This window comes from Tachysurus fulvidraco, chromosome 24, assembly GCF_022655615.1.
Source record: "Tachysurus fulvidraco isolate hzauxx_2018 chromosome 24, HZAU_PFXX_2.0, whole genome shotgun sequence".
NCBI classification, from domain to species: Eukaryota; Metazoa; Chordata; class Actinopteri; order Siluriformes; family Bagridae; genus Tachysurus; species Tachysurus fulvidraco.
Window position 1 is genome coordinate 11845394 of NC_062541.1, and position 14296 is coordinate 11859689.

The 14296-nt window shown below is 37.4% G+C and overlaps 1 protein-coding gene across 5 annotated transcripts; it reads left to right on the top strand.

Moving 5' to 3' along the window:
• The first annotated feature begins 775 nt into the window (after positions 1-775).
• On the top strand, positions 776-14192 carry yrk (Yes-related kinase). Of its 5 annotated transcripts, XM_047807881.1 has the most exons (14): positions 776-922; positions 6578-6618; positions 6934-7231; positions 7367-7469; positions 8205-8303; positions 8468-8571; positions 8701-8850; positions 9977-10141; positions 10391-10546; positions 11309-11488; positions 11570-11646; positions 11957-12110; positions 12365-12496; positions 13210-14192. In XM_047807881.1, exons 3-14 carry the CDS (start codon positions 6985-6987, stop codon positions 13416-13418), a joined length of 1776 nt encoding a protein of 591 aa, XP_047663837.1. In that variant the 5' UTR covers positions 776-922; positions 6578-6618; positions 6934-6984; the 3' UTR covers positions 13419-14192. The 5 variants fall into 5 exon arrangements, with proteins under 5 accessions (XP_047663837.1, XP_027031574.1, XP_027031575.1 ...); XM_027175773.2 differs by lacking the exon at positions 10391-10546; XM_027175774.2 differs by lacking the exon at positions 10391-10546 and having other exon boundaries at positions 6937-7231.
• Positions 14193-14296: the final 104 nt, after the last annotated feature.

Genomic DNA, 14296 nt, shown 5'->3' on the forward strand with positions numbered 1-14296 from the left:
TTATGGCTTTATTCTTTATTCTTTTTATATATTTTTTGCTGCTGTAACAGACAGATTTCCCCATTGTGGGACGAATAAAGGAATATCTTATCTTATTTAAATGTACTGTAAATTGGAAAGACGGGTGATTTTAGTGTGAAAAATCATAGGCCTTGTTTTATAGTGGAAACGTGTGAAAAATGTAATGTCCAGTTTTCCTTTTATATAAAGGGTCACTGCATCTCAATACAAAGTTATTGATCACTTTTGTGTTATAAATAATTTATATCTTGATGGGAGTGAAGTCCATCCACATGTAAGTAGGGTTCAGTGAATGGCTTATATCAAAGCTTTTCATGTTGCTATCAAGGTGCTTCAGCAAAAGATCTGAATACTTGCGTAAATTTGTTGTTTCTGAGATTCATTTGGAGAAAATAAATAGATAAATAGATAAATAAATTCAGGTTACTGAGAAATTCAATGCAGGATATGATTAGCAAGAACAGTAAATTCTATATAGACAGGGATATTATTGGGTATATATGCGCATGAGAAGTATACACTTTGCAAAAGTTTTTAAAGACTTTGATTATTAATATTTACTTATTTTAAAAAAAAACAACAACTCCAAACTCCATTTTTCTAACTGACTTACGAGACTGTACGGTTTTCATGCATGTTCATGCGCCAAATCATCCACGGACTGGTTAGATGATCGTGCATGAACGATGCGTTTGTGTTTGCATGTATATGTGTTTGATTTATAAGGGGTGGAGAATGATGAGAATTCCTCCCCCTGCACGCGCTGGACTGTAGCGCGCAGACTTCAGCCCTTCCGGACAGAGCGTGAGCGCGTCTGCGGTCAGAGCCGGCTGACTTAAGTCAAAAGCGGAATAGTAAAGTCACACCGCTTCTGTGCTTCGGGGTCAGGAAGCTTGTTCAGGTGAGTGTTTTTTTTCTTCTTTTTATCGTGTGCTTTTGTAATGAAAGTGAATGAAGGAAATCTTAATTCAGTGGATGCGCGCGCGTCCCAGACCCTTGGAGAGTTAAGCGCAGATGCCCCGTGACATATACATTATTACACTGTTGTAATTGCTGCCTATTGCACCTACAAGCTGTAGGTACTGTAGATATTTGGGATTCAGTCAGAGGTTAAGTCAGTTTTTAACTCTGACATCGGATCTGTTTTGCACCGGAAAACAAGTTTATGAGATTCCTCTGTATCACTTCCCTGTTGTGTTGCGGATATTGTTTTGCTGTTGTTTGATTTTTTTTTCTCGTGAGAAAGCGTACGATAGTTAAACATGTAGTAGAAGGGAAAGTTGAATGCTTTACTCTTCTTACAAGTTTAGATGGAGCTCCTTGGCTTCACTGTACCTCTGATATAGTAGCTGGGTGTGACTGGACCTCTTAGTGCGCCCTTGTGCGTGCGTAACAGAAATGTAACGGTGCCAGTTTGCTTTCGCTCCGGATGTGGATGACCCTTGCCCCCAAGTTTCGTTTTTGAAAAAAGGTCTGATGGCACAGAATCATGTCTGACAGGCACAGACCTGTCTTTTATAGGTTTATATCCGGCTGCCTATTGCTTGAAATGGCAAAACTGAATTCATTTGCATGATTTTACATGAAGCACTTGCAATGCACTTTGCAAACTGTCTTTTAAAACAATTTGTTCATGCATCCCATCATCTGTCTACTAATTCAAGCTGTTCACTGTCCACTTGTATGTTAAAGCACACCCATGTACAGCATTGAGGAAACTATTGGGAAACTGTGTCTGCTTGTAGGTGAAACAGAATAGTGAAATAGTGGATAAAGTTAATCACTTTTGGTGAAAAACAGAATGGAATTTCGCTTGAACCAGATTAGGCCAGGTTCATCATTTCCTGTTCTTTTACGAGGTCACTTCCTGCGTATAACCCCCTGGTGCAATGGGAGGAAATGGACCCGGCCTTATGTCTCTTCCCTGAAATGGGGAAATGTCCAAACACAAGCAAGCCTGAACTGAAATATACAATATTCACAAAAAATCTCCTAGATGAATATAACAGCACAATAAGCTCTTCTCCTCCTTATTGTGAGCGTGGAATTGAAATTTCAATGGGTGAACATTTAGGGTTTTCATTCACTTTCTGTACCGTCCAAACCTGAACATTTTCTTTCAGAATCTGCCATTGGCTTTTAACCTAACTTGCATTTTAAGGTTTCATTCAGTGAGCGTCAGTAGTATTTGAAAATAGGGTGAGAAAACAGGGATGTTTTGTTGTGTTAAAGAGAAGAGAGTGTTATGAGAATACTGAAAAAGGTTTTAACATATTAATTAACTTAGTAAATCAATTGGCACAAATATTTTGTGCTTTTCAGCACACTGCTTTGCTAATTCGTAACCTAAAATCTACAAATTATTGTAGAAAAGGGAAGTTTTGTGGCATGTTTCTGCTGAACAAACACACCGTCAGTTCACATATGACACTTGTTGTTGGTTCATGTTCAAGTAGCACTGTAGTGCAAGTAAGTAGGTGCTTGTGCAGCAGTTGTTTCTTTTTCACACATCTGATGTGGTGTTTGTAAGAAATGCATAAAATGAAAATTGCATAACCAATAGAATGTCTTACAATGCGGCTCTTTTGTAGTTATTATAGACTTATAAATCTAATTAGTATTAAATTGTAACTCAGTGTAACACACAATTAATTTTACAGCTTTGTGTGTGCGTGTATGTGTGTGCATGCATGTATACTTAGAATGACTGCTTCACTTCCCTGTATCCTATCATTCTAGCTACACTCACACAAGTCTTCCTGTTAGGGGGAGGGAACTTCCTGTCCAGAGGGAGTGAGAGAATGGAAGGGGAGAGGGAAGGGGTACACAGGCAGGTGAAGGAACAAAAAGTTTTCATTGCAGTTGTGCTTGGCCAAGAGAATTCAGTTTACATATTCTGTATATATATATATATATATATATATATATATATATATATATATATATATATATATATATATATATATATATATAATTGGCCATCTTACATTGTACGGGTATTGTTCCAGGATTTGTTGCATTTCCGGTATTTTGTCGCAGGAAGGGGCGAAAGGAAGAAAACAGCAAGAGTGCGAAGGAGTGGTGTAAGGAAGCTGGAGAGAGGAATCAGAGTGCCAAAAATGCAAGAATGTAGGCTAAGATGTAAACATCTGTTCCAATAATGACTCACACACTTAAAAGAGGTGTGTGAGCATGTCTCCAAATCCACAGGGAGAAGTTTTATCTAATGGAGATTGGACAGGAAAAGGAGTGGCCCTGAGAAGTTTGTTGCTGTTTTTGAGTGAGAAAAAAAAATCACCTGTAAACTCCCAAGCCTGGGTTGTCCTTTTACCCTCTGTATAAAATAAGATTTTTCTTTTTTTTAAAGTAGTATTTGGGTCTAAATGGTTACCTTATTTTTTTTTCTGACTTGTATAATAATCATTACAGCCAGAATGGTATTAGATCATGATACAATAGCCCTATAACATGTAAAATCATTATAAATCCTAATTGCCTAAATCTTTTTCACAAATTAATCACAATCTATTTTTCTAAATAGAAATTATAAATGCTTAGAGCAATTTTTAATTATTAACAGAATATACACTAGGGCTGAAAAATACATTATGAAAAGTACATAAAGATCTTTTAATGCTTATAGCGTAATATCTAGGCATGTTGTGGTATTATGGCAGAAAGCAACTGTTTTAATATTGGTCTATATTTAAAATATAGTATACCTTTATTAAGCCCTCCAAGAAAAGATATATTTTCCCATCAGTTTTGTATAATGATCGGCAGAATTAGTCTTAGGGCAAATTTTTATTTGCAATGTTAGCTTGCGGTTATGAGGGACTGGAATGTTAGCTACATGAAAGAAGTTTGGTATTTAATTTATTTATGAGGATAGAAAACTATATATTTTACATAATCTGCGTTCAGTCACTTCTACGCGGTCGTGATATGTGACAACGTGTTTTTTTAAATAAGTGAAATATAAAATTATCTTTGGATAATTTTATCCATTATATAATTATATTCTGGAATTCATTACTTAGCATTTTATCTTTTATCATATTTTAGATATATACACCTAATTATCTTAAAATTATCGTTTTAAAATTCAAACTTTTAAAGAACTTTATGGTTGATCTGTTTTGTAGCTCTGCGTTCACTGATTGTGAACGCAGAGACATAAAAAGTTCCTTACAAATTTGGTTAAAATGAGGAACAATCGAAGGCAGTTGTTCATGTTCTGCCCTTGTAAAAGTGCAGAACAAAAAAAAAGACATTATCTCATGCAAATTCTGCCCTAAAAGTCTGACTACACAGGCAGCATTCTGCCAGTTGAAATGCAGAGAGAGTGATTATGGTGTAATATAAGTTATTATTAGATGATACAGTACATAGCACGCCGGATGCCATGCTATTTGTTTACAACTTTCAGTGAATTCAGTGCATATTAAAAGGTCTTGGTGTGGAAGTGATGCAGGTTGACTAACTAACTGATTGATTAATTGATTGAATGATTGATTAATTCATAATGAATACATTAATTATTTTGTAATTATTTATTAAATTTTTGAAGCTTGCTTATTGGAGTGTTGGCTAGTGGTGTGTAAGGAAAAATGTGTTTTTTGAGCTAACGGTGAAACCTGACTGTTAAAATTTATATTTCTGTTTAACATTGACAATTAAAGCCAGTCTACTGAGCTAGGAAGTTCGTTCTGTAACTGCACAGTGGCGGATAATCACTTCCCACGGAACAGTGAAAATACAGCATGAATATTAGCACCAGAATCACTAAAGACATCACAAATATTTCAGTGTAAACAGTTTGTAATATATTTCAGAGCAAAGATTTCCACTCTGTATCTAGTTACATTCCAATAGTGTTGAATTAAAATATCAACCTTAATTAAATGAAGTTTCAGCTTTAGTTTGAGCTTAGCTGCTAGCTTTAAGCACAGTTCACTTGTCATAATCATTTGTGTTTGAGACATGTTCCAAAATAACGTTATACTCATTGACCTTTGCAGTTCTATATAGAAAATTGCAGCATTTTGAGAGTGGCATTTGTGGCTCACCCATGAAGAATGACACAGAGCTTTCATTTGAAAACTGATAACTTTCATAAGCCACACATAAAGCGATTCATTTCCTAATGAAATAGCTCATTCATGGCATGATAATGTATATTAGGCAGTATAATAAACTCTCAATGCAGAAATAATATTTCTGATTGGATTTCGGGCGAAAACTCATGAAGCCTTGTTAGCATTATGCAAACGAGACTCAGTGTTCTTTATTGCTATCACATACATAATTAATTAATGTCTAGAACATTAAAAAAAACAGTTTTTCCTTCTAAGCTTCACTTTTAGATGATATGATACAAACAACTTTTTTTTTCTTGTTTGTATTTTGTGCTTTGTATTGATTTTGAATCTCAGAGGGGAAAGAAATGTAATATGTGGTTATTATGATAACATATGTATTATAGATTTTGTAAATAGGGGAGTAGATCATAATTTCCATGATATTCAGAATGATCTATGTCATTGTTGAGTATTCTACAAAACTGCAAATTTGGATGCATTCACAAATGTCAAGATCAAGGAAACTAAAATCTGTACAATAATCAAGCCTGTTCAGTTAGCTAACCACCAGGTTTTGGGAAAAATGTAGTTTTTTAGACTATAAACAAAATAATTATATGTTTTCAAGGAACATTTTCAAAAGGTGGCAGAAAGATGCAAGCGGCCAACTTTCAAAGCTGAACTAAGAACTCAGACACCAAACTTTTAATGAAGTAACAGATGCATGCACTTTGTTTTTAAGTGGCAGATTAAGAGAACATGAGTAAAGTAGCCCATTAGCTATAATAGGGAGCCACAACCCATGCAATGAACACTGTCCAGGTCTATGTCTAGTTGTGTCAGTGACATTAACTTTTTAATGGAGGTTTATACAAAAACAGAATACACATTTATTAATCCATATGTAATGTGAAATGTTAATTATCCTTTAGATACAGTTCAACATATCCTGGATTTTAAAAGGCATCAAGACAGTAAGGACATCAACATTCTTTTTAAACTGCTTAAGACTTTTCATGTCTTCTGTTGCTAATTCTGATGCTGTTGGTAAGCTGTAAATGTGTTTCTCACACTCTGCTGTGGTGTGAGATAAGTGTGGTGATGGTGTGTGTGATCTTGGTTTGGTATATTTTAAAATCAGAAGCAGCCACCCCTCTTTCAGCTTGCTGAAATGTCTATTTGCACAGGAAATAGGGGGAGGTTTTAGAGGGCCGGACAGGAAACACCGGCAGCACTGCCATCCTGTTTCTCTACTGATGGTCAGTCAGATAGTGATGCTTGGCCAAACTGTGAAAAAGAACTGTATACTGTAGATCTGAAAGCGGAATGCCTTGTAAGAGAAAAGCAGCTTCCTATTTCTCTTGCTGGGGAGAAAAAGAGGAAGACGCAAATGTCAGAATCCATAAAGTCAGAAACTCTGTAACTTTCTTTTACTTGTTCTCTCTTTTTCTCTCTTTCTGCATTTCTATCTGTAGGGAGATGAATGGTGTGGATGAACAGATGATTTGAGAATCTGGTAAGATGTCGATTGTCTAATTTAAGAATCACAATGGCAAAACGCTAAAGCAACCATTTCTGGTATATTCTGCTAGAAATATTAATTTATGAAAAATGACCAAAAAACAACATTTGTGATTTCATGCCCCATTCCACCTTGAAACACTTCCTTCACACTATTGATTTAAATATTGCAAAATGATCAGTGACACAGCACAGGATGTTACACCATGTTAAAGACTACTGAGTTCTTGCTAAAGACTACTGAGTTCTTTCACCTTAATGTGTCTACAGTTATTTCCTACTTATGTCTTCTGTCTTGTCTCTTTGGCAGAAGCTCTGTTTCCAGGGTGATGAGCGATATTCTGTAAAAATCAAGATTAGTATGGGCTGTGCTTGCTGTAAGCAGAGGAAGGCCTCCAAAGCGTCCACTGTGTCCTATGGGGACACATGTAACGCAGGGAGTGGGGCCCAGGTGACAGAGAGCCCTCGTTACTTTCCAGACCCCACCCAGAATTCAGGGGCTGGCCTCATCCCAAACTTTAACGATTTTCCCAGCACAAACTCTAGCGCGTTCCCAACATCCAGCTTCCCCTCCAACCCTAGCCAGCCACGGTCTACTGCCATCACAGGTGTGTGTGTGTGTGTGTGTCAATATAGTTGAATGTAGTGTCGAAATTTAGACTGCTCACACATTCTATTTTACTCTATTTACCCTATTGCGTATGTGTGTATGTGTTTGTTTGTTTGTGTTTGCCTGACTACAGGAGGAGGCGTGACCTTGTTTATTGCCTTATATGAATATGATGCCCGTACAGAAGATGACCTGAGCTTTCAGAAGGGAGAAAAATTCCACATTATCAATAACAGGTGAGTAAGACAGACTTGAGAACACATTTGTTTGGTATATAACTGATTCTATGAAACTTGCATGTGCATGATATTATAAATATCATTTGAATATCTTCTGGGCATACACAAAAGACCATTGAAAAAGTCAAAAAGTGACAATTGACATACTATTTCAAATAAATGCTATTGTAATATAGTCATAATTTCCCTGGAACATGAATGAATTCAAATTGACTAGAGTCCTAGTAACTATCTGTTGTCCATAGAACACTGTCAGTATAACCTGGATAACAGGTATGATATCAGCAGTAAGTGACCCCACCTTTACACTGACAAAGCTGTACTATAAGGCATGCACTGGGCATAGAACAGTCATCATGTTCCGCTTATTGGAACATTGTTACTACCTGTAGACTTAATCTTTATCATAATTGAAAACTATTGCACAGCTCCAAAAATATGAACATAAAGTCTGACCTGTATGAGGGAAGAAGAAGAAAAGGAATGATCAATAACAAAGTTTTTTATATCAAATATTGCTGTTATATGCTCACTTTGTGACTGGGTCTTGGGATAAAATCCATCTATTCACATATCCTATTTTTTTAATAGTAATTTGAAGCCAGCCATGATATTTATTTGATATTGACAGTTAAGGGTCTTGCTCAGTGGCCTGACAGTGGCAGCTTGGTGGTGTTGGGTCATTAAAAGTGAAGCTCTACCTTTTTTTTACCTGGTCTTTTTCTTTTACAGCGAAGGTGATTGGTGGGAAGCACGCTCTCTGGACACAGGGAAGTCTGGCTACATTCCCAGTAACTATGTGGCCCCTGTGGATTCCATACAGGCTGAGGAGTGAGTAACAGACAACGTCTATAATACACTTGTTAATCTGAACATTGTTGACCATAGTAATAGTAAAGCTGTATTTTGCACTCATCTCTCTCTCTCTCTCTCCTTCTCAATCTCTATAATATATATTATTGCCTAAATATTTAGCAGTTGAGTATATTTTGTAGGTGGTATTTTGGGAAGATGGGTCGTAAGGATGCAGAACGGCAACTCCTGGGCCAGAACAATCCTAGGGGGACGTTCTTAATAAGAGAGAGTGAGACTACTAAAGGTAGGGGACATCTATTGTCTTTCATATTTGTTCTTAATTCCCTGTTACAAACGGTATATACTTATTGTATTTTGTTATCTTGTACTGTGTCTCCCCCCCACATCACCACCACCACCACCACCACCACAGGAGCATACTCTCTGTCTATCAGAGACTGTGATGAGGCAAAGGGTGACCATGTAAAGCATTATAAAATCAGGAAGCTTGATAATGGTGGATATTACATCACAACCAGAAGCCAGTTTGAAACCGTGCAGGAACTGGTGCAACATTATTCAGGTCAGCTGAAATAGTTCTTTCTGCATACATGCACAGTGAAACACACTCAGTGGAACTGATGTTCTGTGGTATGTGGACTGCAAATGTTATTAATGATTTTTATATTTTTACTGAATGTGAATTGCGTTCCAAATACTGTCTAGGGGTTAATTGTCATAGATGATAAAATGATAAACTTTAAACTGAACAGTAATGTTTGAAGGTTTATGTATAAAAAGAAATATTTGGGCATTTCATTAGGAACAGCTGTAAACCTGTTTATTTGTGGTATTATTCAGTCATGTGGCAGTAGTCCATGCCATGTTTGTGACTGCAAGACAACTGGGTTGAGTATTTCAGAAGCTACTGTTCTTTGGGGATATTTTTATGCAAAAGAGTCCCTAGAGCTACACAAAATGTTGGGAAATACAGAACCATTCAGCGAGTGGCAGTCCTGTGTGGGGGAACCTCTTGTTGAAATATATAACTAGTAAATGGTGATATGAACACTACAGTAACTAAAATATACCACGATTAGTGGTTCTGGGCTTACAGGAGTGGAACTAAGTGTGGTCCTGTCAATCAGTATAGTTTTCAGCTAACCCAATATTTATTGTTTTGAGGTTTAAGAGTTATTCACTTACTATAACTGCAAGGACCTGCAATTATATAGGTCAGTCAAACGTTCACACTTTTTCCAGCTTGTCTTCCACTTTGTCATGCTTCATAATTTTTTTTTTCTCTGTTGAAAGCCTACATATTCTGTCTGGTTTAATTTCCCTCTTGTCTTGGTTTTATATACTTCTTTCATTTTTGCATTCAGGTTTCATCTTAGTCAGACATTAACATCCGGTATGCATTAAATAGACTCACTGTCGATTCAAGTGTGGACCTCAAGCCACAGCTAAACCATGGCCATATTTCTGTTTGCTGTGAAACAGCAGATCTGTTCTTTATTTGTCTTCGTACATATCTATGCTAGGTTGTGCCTGTATGTGTCTAGTTTAGCAACTTTCTGCTGTGTTGTGACTTCAATTCTGTATCCCTTGCAGTTTGTATGTTTTTCTGCATATTTCTTCTGACTTTCTTTGTGTGTCATGAATGTGTACATATAAATGTTCCTCTTTCTGTATGCTCTTCGACTCAGATCGTGCAGCAGGGCTTTGTTGCCGATTAATGGGCAGCTGTAGGCGGGGTATGCCTAAACTAGCTGACCTATCAGTGAAGACTAAGGATGTTTGGGAGATACCAAGGGAGTCACTTCAGCTAATTAAGAAACTGGGAAACGGGCAATTTGGTGAAGTGTGGATGGGTAGGAACAACACTAACTGGGGCATGTTGAAGGGAAAGATTAAGAGCAACAAGCACAGCTACACGATGAGGTGTATTCTCATAACTTGCTCCAAAGTCAAATAGCTGAGCTATGAGGATCACTTTAAGTCTGTGCAGTTGCCATTGTCTTCCTCTGATCCGTGCCATTGCATGATACACCATTTCACTCTTTTTCCATCTCCACCCTTCTCCCTTTCCCTCTCTGTTTTTTTCTTACACCCTCCCTCAGGTAGTCATGATGGTTTATGTTACTACTTGACCAAATCATGTCCAAATTCCATACCCCAGACCCTCGGTTTGGGCAAAGATGCATGGGAGATATCACGGGACACCCTGCAGCTCAAGAGGAAGTTGGGTCAGGGTTGCTTTGGTGACGTCTGGATGGGTGAGATAGATACCACTAGCATCAGTGTCTGGAGCCAGTGTCTGTCCCCCCTAGCTTTAGCACTGCTGCCTTTGTCTGGTGGAGGCCGTATCTGTCTCCCATGCCTTGTCTCATTATGCTTATACAGCCTCTTTTCATGTTAACTTTTACATAGAGTGCAAATGATTTCTGTGCTTTAAGCAATGATATGTCTTTGTTGCACATCTGCACTGCATATTTAAGTTGAAATCTACAGTTTTTTGATAAAGGCTTTGGATAACAGAAAAGTTGCTGCTTAGCAACCTATGGCTAAGTCTTTATGTCTCAACAGTTTATTTGCACTCCTATTTATGTGATTTTCTTGTGATATGCTCCATGTTCATTTTGTTTTCCAAGGTAGGAAGGTAACTTTACTATTACTAGTATCAACCACTAATTAAAGGCAGTCTTTATATCTTGAAAAACAAATATGCACATTTTCTACAGTATATTTTTGATGCGGTAGGAAAGCCACACAAATCCTGAGTTGTCTTTTCCCTTTGTTGTCTCAAAGATACAAGGTAGATGTCTATATGTGTCTCGGATGGTTTCCATTTCTGATGCTTTATAGCTCCTGCTTGTTCTAGTGCAGTTGTCTGTCCATTTTGCCTGATATTCTGATATAACCTTCTATATCCACCACTCTATTCATCTTTTACTTCTCATCCCTTTCTTACTCTGTCTCTTAACTCATGTGTCTCAGTGTTTGTCACACTGTATCACACTGGTTCTGACTGTCTGTAGGTATGTGGAATGGCACTACTAAAGTGGCAGTGAAGACTCTGAAGCCCGGCACCATGTCTCCAGAGGCTTTCCTAGATGAGGCCCAGATCATGAAGAGACTCCGCCATGATAAACTGGTGCAACTCTATGCTGTGGTGTCAGAAGAACCAATCTATATCATCACGGAGTTCATGAGTCAAGGTAAACCTACACACATAAACACACACAAGGAATGGCCACATCAGAGGCCAATCTTATTCATACCCATTATTTCTCTCTCAGGAAGCCTGTTAGACTTCCTCAAAGATGGAGAAGGCAAAAATCTGAAGCTGCCTCAGCTTGTGGACATGGCTGCACAGGTTAAAACTTGAAACCCTTTTACTTCCACATTGTCCAGGCCTGCATTATTAATTCATTTTATCACTCTTAAACCTGCATGTAATATACATATGTGTATATTTGTGTTGCTAATTACTAAATAATTAGTGATAGAGCACTACTGTTTTATTTTGTTTGTGTAAGACACTACAACACGATGGATGTTCTTCATCAACAAGAAAACCATTCTTACTGCAATATTGTTGAATTATTATTGTTAATTTAATGGTTTCCATTATTAGGTGAGTTTTTTAGGTAGTCTGTAGTGAGAACATGGCATTTATGTTTCAGATTGCAGCTGGGATGGCATACATTGAGAGGATGAACTACATCCACAGAGACCTGAGAGCAGCCAACATCCTGGTGGGAGATAGCTTGGTCTGTAAGATTGCAGACTTTGGGCTGGCCAGACTTATTGAAGACAATGAATACACTGCCAGACAAGGTCATTCAGTCCTCTGCTCTACAGACTCCACCCAACACTCTACTGTTCTTGTTGCATTGTTTTATTGCACTTGTTTTTTCCTCTATTTTTGTTCACTCAACTTCCACTCTTTTGATTTGCTTTTACTCCAGATGACATATGTGTTCCTTTTTACTGTTGTATCTTATTACACTTCTGTTTTTCACTGCATTGTGTATTTTTTTTCAGTTGTTTGTGTATATGTTTAACTAATAGTGTTATTCGTTGTGCTACAGGAGCAAAATTTCCGATAAAGTGGACTGCGCCAGAGGCAGCGCTCTATGGCAAATTTACCATCAAGTCAGATGTGTGGTCATTTGGCATCCTACTGACTGAACTCATTACAAAAGGCAGAGTGCCATACCCAGGTATAATAAGCGTGTGTACTTGTGACAGTGTGTTTAATTGGTTAATAATGCAGTTTGATTCAGACCTGGTTATTTTTGTAATTTCCTTTATTTTTTTTTTATTTAAGTTGATCTTTAGGTTTATGTAACACTGACAACGATAAACTTAAAGTGCTGCACATACCAGTATTTAAATCTATAATTTGGAAGCCTGTGGTTTTATGAAAAGTGTCCTTTAAAAACCAATCAATTATAAAATACTTTTATTAGAAATTGACTTTAAAATGTATATATGTGGGATAGAGGAAGTGAAAGCAAAGCTTGTTGGTGTTTTAAATGCAACTGTATTTGGCCTCAGGAAGAACTCAAACATAAAAATGACAAATTACTCCTTTATAATTGTTGTTGTGGTTCTTTCGGCTGCTCCTTGTCCGGGGTCACCACAGTAGATCATCTGGTCCACATATTTAATTTGGGCTGTTTTATGCCGGATGCCCTTCCTGACGCAACCCTCCCATTTTTATCTGGGCTGGGGATTGGCACTGAGAGTTAACTCTTCAGTGGCTGGAGTTGCCTGGGAATCAATCCTGGGCCTTGGCAATGAGAGCACAGAATCCTGACATTGGAGCACAAGGGGACATGCTGCTTCTTTAAAAAAAAAAAAATATTGTTATTTATTCACAATATAATTGATATATAGTATAGTAACATAATTTGTCTTTGTGTGTATAAAGGGATGAATAACAGGGAGGTCCTGGAGCAAGTGGAGCGTGGTTATCGTATGCCATGTCCACAGGGCTGCCCAGCCTCTCTGCATGAGTTAATGCTGCAGTGTTGGAGGAAGGATGCAGATGAGCGCCACACCTTTGAATACCTGCAGGGCTTCCTGGAGGACTACTTCACTGCCACCGAACCACAGTACCAGCCAGGAGAGGACCTGTGATGCAAGCACATGTAAAGCGATTTGACTGCTTTCCCAGTGCATTTAATGGGTTGGTTTTTAAAGGGATTTCCAAGTGAGGCCCCCATACTAAGTCTTCAGATGAATGTATGTGGGATGATGTGCAAACCTTTTTTATAGAAAGCCTTTATTTCAGACATTTTAATGAAGCAGTTTGTCCTAAAGTATTACATTACAAGCAATGGCTATTTAAAAGCATATCAACACTGTAAGCTGAATTTGCACAGTGTTATTGTAACAAGGTGTTCTAATATCACTTAAAGTCAGACAGGACTTTTTACAGGACTTTGCACAGTCCCTGTACATTTTGGCCAAAGTAAACTTTAGGCCAGAACAAATAAACTATAGGGACATATCTTTATAATATCTATAACTTCTTTAGACTGTGAGTTTTGTGTATCAGATATTTCATTGCTTTATCTTTAGCCTTCTCAACTGAAGCTGTATGATATCATAGCTTTGAGTCTGGTTTTGGGTCACCATTGACATGTTGTTAAATTAAAGAGATTATTCAGTTTGTCAGACACAATAGCTCTTACATCTGCTTTAATATGAAATTGTATCTATCTTTTATAATATTGTATTTCACAATATACCAATGATTAAAACTACTAAGTGCCTATTAAATTGGCTCTTCAAGTACTGTCATTGTTTGGAGGTTTGGATTGTACAATCTCAAATTATTGACAGATTATTAGTGTGTGCTGAAGAAAAAGAAGTTTCTTAAAAGTTTTCATTAAAACAACCTGTTCAACATCTTTGTGTGTGAAGACATTTATCTTACACCTACACACACACACACACACACACACACACACACACACACACACACACACACACACACACACACACACACACAC